This window comes from Cetorhinus maximus, chromosome 6 (assembly GCF_964194155.1).
Source record: "Cetorhinus maximus chromosome 6, sCetMax3.hap1.1, whole genome shotgun sequence".
NCBI classification, from domain to species: domain Eukaryota; kingdom Metazoa; phylum Chordata; class Chondrichthyes; order Lamniformes; family Cetorhinidae; genus Cetorhinus; species Cetorhinus maximus.
In genome coordinates this window covers 39,224,301-39,236,414 of record NC_135884.1, presented here as the reverse complement: position 1 = coordinate 39,236,414, position 12,114 = coordinate 39,224,301, and the positions used below count along the sequence as shown (strand labels likewise).

Here is a 12,114-nt window from a genome sequence, read left to right as displayed (position 1 = left end):
AAAAGTCATGTATCCATAGACGTAGAAGGCCATGGCAAAGCTGACTATTGTGAAACTTGCAGCATACAACAGTTTACTAATTTCATTTGCAGGATCCATAGTCCTGGAATGCAAGTCCTATTGATCCTCCTGGGTGTCGCAGGTGTTCCACATCATGGAAACTAAAGGCTCAGTGATTGCAGGCCTACCGGTGTGTCATCACCTCACACCAGTCACAATTCATGGAATCAGTTAGACACCACAAGGCAGATCAACCTCAGAGATTACTCCTATCATCTCAGTTCATGGTCTAACATCAAAATATTTAGAATGTTTTGACAAAATTGGCAGATTCAAGGGAGCTGAAACATTACACTTGCAGGAGAATCCAAGTCCATCAATTGCTCTACCACGTAACTGCAGCACCCACATACAAGACAAATTAAAGGTCAAACTCACCCTGCAGATAGATGCCTCGCAGAAAGGTCTGAGAGCATGCATACTAGAAAAAGGCAAACTGAATTCCTTTGCTTCAAAGTCTCTGTCCGTAACGCAATCCAACTACTCCAACATCCAGTGGGAAACATTACCTTTAGTGTTTAGAATCAGGCGTTTTCGTACTTATCTACTTGGCAAAAGATTTGAGGTAGAGACTGACCAGAAGCCATTGAAGATGATTTGGTGAAACCCATTGATCAGTGCATCGCCAAGATTGCAACACCTCCTGATAAAGATTCTCGGGTAGAACTGTGAGATTAGGTACAAGCCAGATAACTTGATGGTCATATCGGATACACTTAGCAGATTGCCTAACCCAGCAAAGACAGAAGATATATCCTTGGATCTACAAGTTGACTTCATTGACATCAAACTTGAAGATGTTCTCCAGATTGATCTGGTACATTTTGTGCAACACAAATGCCAGCAGCTACAAGAAGCAACAGCAGAAGATTCTACATTACAGAATCTGTGGAAAACCATCACTGATGGATGGCCTGATTCAATTCAGCATGTCCACGAACGTGTGAGACCATTTTGGATTTATTAGGACAAGCTAGGCATCTCCCAGGGAGTCATTTTTAAAGGCAGGCAGGTCATCATACTGGAATCTTTGTGATATGGTATTCTTTAACAACTTTATCACACACACATGGGCATGGATCAGATGAGAGGACTTGCAAGAGAGACCATCTATTGGTCAGATATGAACACTGACATTGAAGCTGTTGTTAAGAAGTGTAAGCCATATTAAGGGCATATGCCAAGTCAACACAAAGCACCAATGATTCCACATGAAGTTTCTATCCATCCTTGGTCCAAAATCACATCTGACCTCTTTCATATCCATGCCACTGTCTTCATCATCATCGTCAATCACTTTACCAAGTACCCCATTATTCGACAATTGCACAATATGTCAAGCACAACTGACGCGCACACTCAAAGTACTTTTTTTAGGTTATTTGGTGTGCCTAGAGAGATTATGGTCCACAATTTATTGGCAAGCCATTTCAGGATGTGAGAGAAGTGGAATATGGATCACACTACCACTTCTCCTCATTACCCTAGATCTAACGGCCTAGCTGAACAAATGATTCACATGGGGAAATCCCTAATTCTCAAATGTAGACAGACCAAGCAAGACCTGCACATTTACAATGTTACATCTGAGAGCGACACCTTTAAGTGCAGCTATTCCATCAAGAGCAGATTTACCTACTCTCACCAATTCTACTCCCTCAGTAACTATAGACCATAAGACCATAACACACAGGAGCAGAAATTAGGCCATTCGGCCCATCGAGTCTGCTCTGCCATTCAATCATGGCAGATAATTTTCTCAACCCCATTCTCCCGCCTTTTCCCTGTAACCTTTGATCCCCTTACCAATCAAGAACCTATCTATCTCGGTCTTAAATACACTCATGGCCTCCACAGCCTTCTGTGGCAATGAATTCCATAGATTCTCTGGCTAAAGAAGTTTCTCCTCATCTCTGTACTAAAAGATCTTCCCTTTACTCTAAGGCTGTGCCCTCGGGTCCTAGTCTCTCCTACTAATGGAAACATCTTCCCCACATCCACTCTATCCAGGCCTTTCAGTATTTTGTAAGTTTCAATCAGATCCCCCCCTCATCCTTCCAAACTCCATCGAGTATAGACCCAGAGTCCTCAAACGTTCCTCATATGTTAAGCCTTTCATTCCTGGGATCGTTCTCGTGAAACTCCTCTGGACCCTCTCCAGGGCCAGAACATTCTTCCTGAGATATGGGGCCCAAAATTGCTCACAATATTCTAAATGTGGTCTGACCAGAGCCTTATAAAGCCTCAGCAGAACATCCTGCTTTTGTATTCTAGTCCTCTCGAAATAAATGCCAACATTGCACTTGCACAATAATAAATGCCAACATTGCACAACCGACTCAACTTGCAAGTTAACCTTAAGAGAATCCTGGACTAGGACTCCCAAGTCCCTTTGCACTCCAGATTTCTGAATTCTCTCCCCATTTAGAAAATAGTCTATGCCTCTATTCTTCCTACCAAAGGGCATGACCTCACACTTCCCCACGTTGTATTCCATCTGCCGCTTCTTTGCCCATTCTCCTAACCTGTCCAAGTCCTTCTGCAGCTTTCCCGCCACCTATCTTTGTATCATCTGCAAACTTAGCCAGGATGCCCTCAGTTCCTTCATCTAGATCATTAATGTATAAAGTGAAAAGTTGTGGTCCCAACACTGACCCCTGCGGAACTCCACTAGTCACCGGCCGCCATCCTGAGAAGGACCCCCTTATCCCCACTCTCTGCCTTCTGCCAGACAGCCAATCTTCTATCCATGCTAGTACCTTGCCTCTAACACCATGGGCTCTTATCTTACTGAGCAGCCTCCTGTGCAGCACCTTGTCAAAGGCCTTCTGGAAGTCCAAGTAGATAACATCCATTGGCTCTCCTTTGTCTAACCTACTCGATACCTCCTCAAAGAATTCTAACTGATTTGTCAGGCATGACCTCCCCTTGATGAAACCATGCTGACTTACCCTATTTTGCCATGCACTTTCAAGTATTCTGAAATTTCATCCTTAATAATGGACTCTAAAATCTTACCAACGACCGAGGTCAGGCTAATCGGCCTGTAATTTCCCATCTTTTGCCTCATTAGCGATTTTCCAGTCCTCTGGAACCCTCCCTGACTCCAGTGATTCCTGAAAGATCACCACTAACGCCTCCACTATCTCTTCAGCTATCTCCTTCAGAACTCTGGGGTATAATCCATCTGGTCCAGGTGATTTATCCACCTTCAGACCTTTCAGTTTTCCTAGCACCTTCTCCTTGGTAATGGCCACCATACTCACCTCTGCCCCCCCGACTCTCTTGAACTTTGGGGATGTTACTCGTGTCTTCCACCGTGAAGACTGACGCAAAGTACCTATTCAGTTCCTCCACCATTTCTTTGTTCCCCACTACTACTTCTCCAGCGTCATTTTCCAGTGGCCCAATGTCCACTTTTGCCTCTCTCTTACCCTTTATATATTTAAAAAAACTCTTGCAATCTTCTTTTATATTGCTGGCTAGTTTACCCTCATATTTAATCTTCTCCCACCTTATTTCTTTTTTAGTTGTCCTCTGTCGGTCTTTGTAGGCTTCCCAATCCCCTGGTTTCCCACTGCTCTTCGCCACATTGTATGCTTTCTCTTTAGCTTTTATGCTGCCCCTGACTTCCCTTGTCAGCCATGGTTGCCTCGTCCTCCCTTTAGTATGCTTCTTCTTCCTAGGGATGAATTTTTGCTGTGTCTCCCAAATTACTCCCATAAACTCCTGCCATTTCTGTTCCACTGTCTTTCCTGCTAGGCTCATCTCCCTGTCAACTCTGGCCAGCTCCTCCCTCATGCCTCTGTAGTTGCCTTTATTCAACAGTAATACCGTTACATCTGATTCCAGCTTTTTCCTCTCAAATTGCAGGGTAATTCTATCATATTATGTCACTTCCTCCTAAGGGTTCCTTCACCTTAAGCTCCCTCATCAAATCTGCCTCATTACACATCACTAAATCTAGAATTGCCTGTTCCCTAGTGGGCTCCACCACAAGCTGCTCCAAAAAGCCATCTCGTAGACATTCCACAAATTCCTTTTCTTGGGATCCACTACCAACCTGATTTTCCCAGTCTACCTGCATATTGAAATCCCCCATGATCACCGTAACCTTGCCTTTCTTACATGCCTTTTCTATCTCCTGGTGTATCTTGTGCCCCACATCCTAACTACTGTTCGGAGGCCTGTACATAACTTCCATTATGGTTTTTTTACCTTTGCGGTTCCTTAACACTACCCACACAGATTCTACATCATCTGACCCTACGTCATTTCTTGCTATCGATTTAATTTCATTTCTTACAAAGCAACCCCACCCCCTCTGCCAACCTGCCTATCTTTTCGATAGGCTGTATATCCTTGGATATTTAGCTCCCAGTCCCGATCCCTTTGCAGCCATGTCTCTGTGATGCCCACCACATCATACCTGTCATTTCAATCTGCGCCACAAGCTCATTTACCTTATTTCGTATACTGCGTGCATTCAGATACAACACCTTCAGTCCTGTATTTCCTGTCCCCTTTCTCATTGTCGTCCCTTTATCTGATGTGCTTGAAGTTAGATTCCTAGCCCTTTCCAAACACTCTGTCCTATTTTGTCTTCTGGAGACTTTAATAGCCTCTCCTGGGCTCTCCTTTCTTTTCAGTTTTTCATAATTTTCCATGAAGTTGAATCCACCCCCCACACGCTAACCTGCTGCTTTGTTTCCCATTAGTCATACTTCTTGGAGTTTTACCCTTCCCTCCCCCACCCCACTTTCTAGTTTAAAGTCCTGTTGACCACCCTATTTACCCTTTTCGCTAGAATATTGGTCTCAGATCGGTTCAGGTGGAGACCGTCCCAGTGGTACAGATCCCTCCTGTTCCAATACTGAGGCCAGTGCCCCACAAAATGGAACCCCTCTTTTCCCCACCACTCCTTTAGCCACGTGTTTACTTCCCTTATTCTCGGGTCCCTATGCCAATTTGCACGTGGCTCGGGTAGTAACCCGGAGATTATAACCCTTGAGGACCTGTTCTTTAATTTAGTTCCTAGTTCCTGATAATCCCCAAACATGTCCTCTTTCCTAGTCTTACCTATGTTATTTGTCCCGACGTGGACCACAACAACTGGATCCTCCCCCTCCCTCTCCAAAATCCTTTCAAGCCGGTCAGAGATGTCCCTCACCCTGGCACCGGGCAGGCAACATACCATGCGGGACTACCACTTGTCTTTTTGCTCCCCCCTCTTGAATGGCCTCCTGTGCCACGGTGCCATGGTCAGCTGGCTCATCCTCCCTACAGCCCTGTTCCTCATCCACATAGGGAGCAAGTACCTCGTGTAAAACTACAATAGAAGATGACCAACATGCACGGTAAAAATGCAGGTACAGAATTGCCAGGTTTACAATTGGGACAAGTTCACATCCGGTATCCCACAGGAGGTACATGGCAACCAGCGGAGGTGACAAGGATTTGTTCAGTATTAAGGTCCTATGAAGTCATTACACACAAAAACGCACGGTGATACGTAACTGAGGACAAATTGGATCCATTCCAGCTCCTCAACCACCTTACAGTCCTATTACATCTAGGACAAGATCCCAAATGCAACCATGAGCAACATCCAAGAATGGCAATCCCACAGATCACTGTGAATAATTAAAGTAGCCTCCGGACAAGGTTACCATTACAAGATCTGGGCGTACCAGCAGATTACCTCTACGCTTTCGAAACTCATAGATGCATCAGTTCTATGCGCTTATCTAATGGTAACTAAACATGAACATGTATTGCAATTACAAAAACAGAATTACCTGGAAAAACTCAGCAAGTCTGGCAGCATCGGCGGAGAAGAAATCAGTTAATGTTTCGAGCCTTCATGGCCCTTCGGCAGAACTGCAGCATAGTTTCAACAAGGGAGAAATATAAATTGGTTTAAGGTGGGTGGGGGGGGGTGGGGGGGGGAAGAGACACATTGAGGGTGTGGTGTGAGCAGATAATCAAAAGATGTCACAGACAAAAGGGTCAAAGAGGTGTTGAAGGTGGTGGTCTTTGTCTGAGAAAAGTGCTAATTAAGAATGGAAAACAGGATATTCAAAGTACAGCTCTAGTGGGGGTGGGGTGGAAAGACTAAAGGTTTTAGTTTTAGATTTTAAAATAATGGAAATAGGTGGGGAAAGAAGAATCTATATAAATTATTGAAAAAAAAAAAGCGGGTGGGGGGGGAAAAGAAACGGGGTGGGGATGGGGGGAGGGGGAGTTTAAGATCTAAAGTTGTTGAATTCAATATTCAGCCCAGAGGGCTGTAAAGTGCCTAGTCGGAAGATGAGGTGCTGTTCCTCCAGTTTGCGTTGGGCTTCACTGGAACAATGCAGCAAGCCAAGGACAGACATGTTGGCAAGAGAACAGGGTGGAGTGTTAAAATGGCAAGCGACAGGGAGGTTTGGGTCTTTCTTGCGGACAGACCGCAGGTGTTCCGCAAAACGGTCGCCCAGTTTGCGTTTGGTCTCTCCAATGTAGAGGAGACCGCATTGGGAGCAACGAATGCAGTAGACTAAGTTAGGGGAAATGCAAGTGAAATGCAGCTTCACTTGAAAGGAGTGTTTGGGCCCTTGGACGGTGAGGAGAGAGGAAGTGAAGGGGCAGGTGTTGCATCTTCTGCGTGGGCATGGGGAGGTGCCATAAGTGGGGGTTGAGGAGTAGGGGGCGATGGAGGAGTGGACCAGGGTGTCCCGGAGGGAACGATCCCTACGGAATGCCGTCAAGGGGGGTGAAGGGAAGATGTGTTTGGTGGTGGCATCATGCTGGAGTTGGCGGAAATGGCGGAGGATGATCCTTTGAATGCGGAGGCTGGTGGGGTGATAAGTGAGGACAAGGGGGACCCTATCATGTTTCTGGGAAGGAGGAGAAGGCGTGAGGGAGGATGCGCGGGATATGGGCCGGACACGGTTGAGGGCCCTGTCAACGACCGTGGATGGAAAACCTCGGTTAAGGAAGAAGGAGGACATGTCAGAGGAGCTGTTTTTGAAGGTAGCGTCATCAGAACAGATGCGACGGAGGCGAAGGAACTGAAAGAATGGGATGGAGTCTTTACAGGAAGCGGGGTGTGAGGAGCTGTAGTCGAGGTAGCTGTGGGAGTCGGTAGGCTTGTAATGGATGTTGGTGGACAGTCTATCATCAGAAATTGAGACAGAAAGGTCACGGAAGGGAAGAGAAGTGTCAGAGATGGACCATGTGAAGATGATGGAGGGGTGGAGATTGTAATTAGTTATATTTCTAATGGGGGGGAGGGGCGGCGTGGTAAAGCAAGAAGAAAGGGCAATGCTATAATATGCCTTTTAAGGGATATCAGCACGATATCACACGAGGTGGTGTCATGTGATCTAATGTTAATTCCACTTTAGCTTTAAGAAGAGAACAAACACAGTTCTGATGCCTTCAAGCTTTACATCTATGTACACCTGTTCTCTTGTGCCTAGTCTTAATAAATGAATTTACAACGTGTTTACCCAATCCCTTATGAGAGACTGGTTGTTGTGTCTTGTACGGTAAATAAGCCCATTATATTAACACAACAGGAATCAGCTTCTGGGTGATGACAGAAAATTTTCAGCCAACTGCATATGAAGAGGTAATTGGATGGCACTCATCAGTAAACCACCAATCAGCACTGAACAACGTGGCAAGCAAGTTTGGTTGAGCCATGGCACGTTTAGTCAAACTTCTCGCTGAAAGATCTCGCTATTTCCTGCTGGTGGCTCTGGGTGCAAACAAAATCTCCCAGTTTAAAATCCAGCTTCTGGCTGAAAATGTTTATTGTTATAACCCAGTGTGCAAATGAAAATAAACAAGCCTTTTAAATGGAGATCGATCTAACCACTTTGCATTGCACAGTAAAGTTAGAGAGGAATACAGATCTGGGATCTTGTTGGAAATGAAGCCTCGATTCACTTTTTTTTAAAGAAAATGAGGCAAAATTTCATTGAAACAAAAGTCCATGGCTTTTCAATAATCAGGTGTCTTAATAGGGTTGCCTACTCTGGCAGGCCATATTCTGTGAGATCTCATTACATGACCCCCCCACCTTCAACTGTCCACTGCCCCCCCTAAGATTCCTGCCATTGGTTACCTAACATGTGCATCATCATGAAGCCCCGCCTTCCCAAGGCTTTTCAATGAGTTCCAGTTTTGACTTTTGAAAATCTGGCCACCCTAGCATCACCTCTTTTTGGGAAGGCCCGCCAAATTAATTGCCAATCGGGCACCTAATTCGGCAGCAGCAGGTCTTCCCTGGGATCACGGATCTGGGGGGCAGAAGTCCTCCCTGTCGAGAGATGCCGGCCAATCAGAGGCCGGCAGCTCCTCGTTGCTTGGCAACACCACCGGTACCACAACCACCTAAGGTCCAGGATTGCTGATAGACCCAGGCAAAATGAATGATGGTGGGAGTGGAGTCACAGAGGAGGGGCTTGGCAGCAAGAACAAGGGGTGGCTCTCGATGGGATCTTGCTTCCCGATGCCAAGTCCCTCAATCAGGCACTGAGTGCCATTGAATGAAGGATCCCACCTGGAATCCCGCAAGCAACCCCAACAGGGTTTGCTTTTCGGGCTTGCCACATGGTGAGTCCCTTGCCTGCTGCTGGGTGCATACCAGGAGAGCGGGATGAGACCCTCAAAATCCTTCCCACCACTGTCTTAATTGGGGTAGAGACGGGAAGGCAGCGGGGTTCCCACCTGCCACACTTCCGTCCGATTAAGTGCCCCTGCCACCAAACTCATCATGGAGGGAGGGCATTAAATTCTACCCATTGGGTTTGAATGACCATCGGTAAGCTTATAACACTGGCAATTTGCATGTACTGTACAGAAATAGCCTGAGTACAGACCACAACCTGTTTTCCATGTGACAAGCCCTTGCATTAGGGGAAAGAAGACTCATAAAAGGTTCATCCTATTTCTGGTAAATAGTCTATTCTCACTTCGTAGTAATAATGAGAAAACACTTAGCTTCTTGGTCAGACCTTTGATGTGGATAAGCTTAAGAAAATCTCTAATTAAGGGAGACAAATATGAGAACGCTCGTCAGTGAAATAGGATATTATCCTGCTGCCTATGTAGAGTGAAGTTAGAGGTACCATTATTAACATTGCACAGGGAAAATAGAATCTCAGCCCCTATGGCAAAAACCCAAAGAAAACAATGGTTTATAAAAAGCTTGTATTGAAACTAGAGAGAGATAGATGTATAATGAATGAAGGTGGAGCAGGGTCAAGAATGTACATGTAGGCCAGCTTTACAGTATCTCAGGAAAGTTTTATTAGTGAACCTTAATGAATGTTGGTATCCAAAGGGAAAAAAATACCCATAACCCTGCAATATTCTCTCCTTCAAGTGTTTATCCAACTCCCTTTTGAAAGCTACAATTGAACCTGTATCCATTGCGTTATCAGGCTGACAGAGCATTCAAAATGGTAACCAGCTCATTGCTTTTCCTAATGTCGCCTCTGGCCTTCTACCAATCATCTTAAACCTGTGCTCTCTCGTTATTGATGCTTAAGTCAAAGTTTCTCATTATTTCTAAACATCTAAACTGTTCATGATTTTAAATACCTCTATCAAATCTCCCCTTAGTCTTCTCCGTGATAAGGAGATCAACCCAGCTTTCCCACTCTGTCCACATAACTGCAATTCTCATCCCTGGAACCATTCCAATAAATTTCTTCTGTACCTTCTCCAAATCCTTCATTTCTTTATTAAAGTGTGGTGCCCAGAATTGAACACACCACTTCAACTGGCAGCAATGATCTGATCTTGTACAGTGCAGTGATGGTTCTGGCTCCCCCACTCTACACTGACTGATAGCAACATACAAATAAAGTCACCCTTTGCAATCAATGTATGACACATGATTCCTTACATTGGATATACAACTTAGAAACAGGCTATTTGGCCCAACCAGCCCTTGCTGATATTTATGCTCCACTTGACCCCCTCCCATCTCTCCTCATCTAAATCTATCATTGTAACTGTCTATTTCCTTCTCTCTCATATACTTACCCAGCTTCTCCTTAAATGCATCTATACTATTTGCTTCAACAACTTCCTAGGGTAGCAAATTCCACATTCTCACCATTCTTTGGGTAAAGAGATTTCTCCTGAATTGGATTTCTTATTGACTTCTTGGTGACTATCTTATATTGGCCTCTAGTTTTTCCTCACAAGAGGAAACATTCTCTCTGTATCATTACCTTTCATAATTTTAAAGACCTTTATTAGGTCATCCTTCAGCCTTTTTTCAAGAGAAGAGAGACCCAGTCTGTCGACCCTTTCCTGAGATTTCATAATTGTAAATCTTCTCTGCATCCATAGTGTGTCTATATCCTTTTTTAATATGGCAAATAGAACTGCACACAGTATTCCTAAATGGTCCAACGGAGGTCTGATACAGGTTAAGCATAAATTCCCTACTTTTCAATTCTATCCCTCTAGAAATAAAGCCCAGTGCTTGGTTTGCTTTTTTATGGCTTCACTAACCTGTGGTGTAACTTTTAATGATTTATGTATTTTTACTTCAAATTCCTTTGTTCCTCTACCCTACCTATACTTGCACCTTCCATGTCATAAGTGGCCTCCCTATTCTTACCAAAATGTAACCCTTCATATTTAGCTGTGAACTTCATTTACCAATTGCTTGGCATTACTTCCTTGTTGTTGTCATTTACCATGTGTACAATGAGCTCTTTATACAGTCTTGATTTCTCACACTAGTAACCTTAAATGAAACAGTTTTGGACTCATGACCTTTTCAGCTGCCCAAGTAATTTGTGTATTTTCAATTGGTTAATTTTATCTGGTGGATCCATATCTGCTATTTAATGAACTTACACTGTAATTATTTGTGAAATGCAACTGGATTTGCTGAAAGATGAGTGAAAATAAAGACCAGGAAAGTATACTAGTCAAAATCAAAATGTGGGTGCAATATTCTTGATAGAGTTATCTATAAAATGTTTATCTAGATTGACATCACGTCTTCTCTTCACCACCCTCTCTCCCCCACCCTGGCCTCGCCACTGACCCTTCACAAGCTTTTTCATATATCCTACCCAGCAAGCATAGAGACAACATTACAGTAATTAATTCTGTCAGAATGAAGCCAGCATGTTTTAAGGAGGCTGTGTATTTCACCTCCCTACTTTGCTGTGACTCTGCGTGGACCTGTTTCAGGTTTAAATGTTGTGACAGTTACCTGCTGTGCTTAGAGCTTTTCTCATTTCACTTTATTCCATTTGACCTTTTCTGATTTAACTCTATTTCATTCCCCAGCTGTGAAGTAAACCTTAGCTTTCAATTCCGAACAATGTAAACATTTTGCAATTAGCATTTTCTGTGAGGATGCTTTTTAATGAAAATAAATGATGTTTGTGGTTCAGCTTAACGTTTTGTTATTTCAAAGTCCAACTTCTGATTTTACACTGTAGATTAAACTTCGCAATGTCAAAGGCTGATCAGTTGCTTGATCCAAAATTCTGGTGTTTAAAAGAGACTAAATTTACCATTTCTAAAATGGTTTCTTTTCTCCAGCTGGGGTACCCAAGGTGACTTTACCAGCACACACCCACTTCCTGCAGTAAAGGTGAAACTCTTCACAGAGAGCACTGGCGTGTTGGCTCTGGAGGACAAAGAACTTGGGCGGGTAAGTGCTTCTTACTTCCTGCAATAAATGATTTATGCCATTGAGACAGTGCCAAGTCTGTACTGATTGCATTTAGAGTCTGCAGCCAAAGAAGTGCTTTGCAATCCCAATTGCACACTCATGATATATCACTCCAAATCTCTCACAGAAAATAACAAATAAGTAGGAACTGCCTTTTTTTCCTAAGCTATTAGAAACATCTTAATAGGAAAGCAATGGATGCATCCTATATAAGGACTGATCTTTTGTTCAGAGATGAGTATAATACTGAACATTGCAGCCGGCAGCCAGTAAATCTGCCACTTTAATGCTTGTCTGTTCACCCCCTAATGCAGAATATTTTACTCTGTATAAGAGCCTTTAACTCATTGCTT

General features: G+C 43.9%; 1 protein-coding gene across 6 annotated transcripts in view; it reads left to right on the top strand.

Annotated features, from left to right (window-relative positions):
* The window catches only part of cadpsa (Ca2+-dependent activator protein for secretion a), a 580,082-nt gene that overhangs the window by 284,956 nt on the left and 283,012 nt on the right, over window positions 1–12,114 (top strand). For all 6 annotated transcript variants that reach the window (XM_078543642.1, XM_078543641.1, XM_078543639.1 and 3 more), the window contains exon 7: window positions 11,629–11,740. In XM_078543642.1, the coding sequence (XP_078399768.1) occupies window positions 11,629–11,740 (112 nt within the window). The remainder of the gene's footprint in view (window positions 1–11,628; window positions 11,741–12,114) is intronic.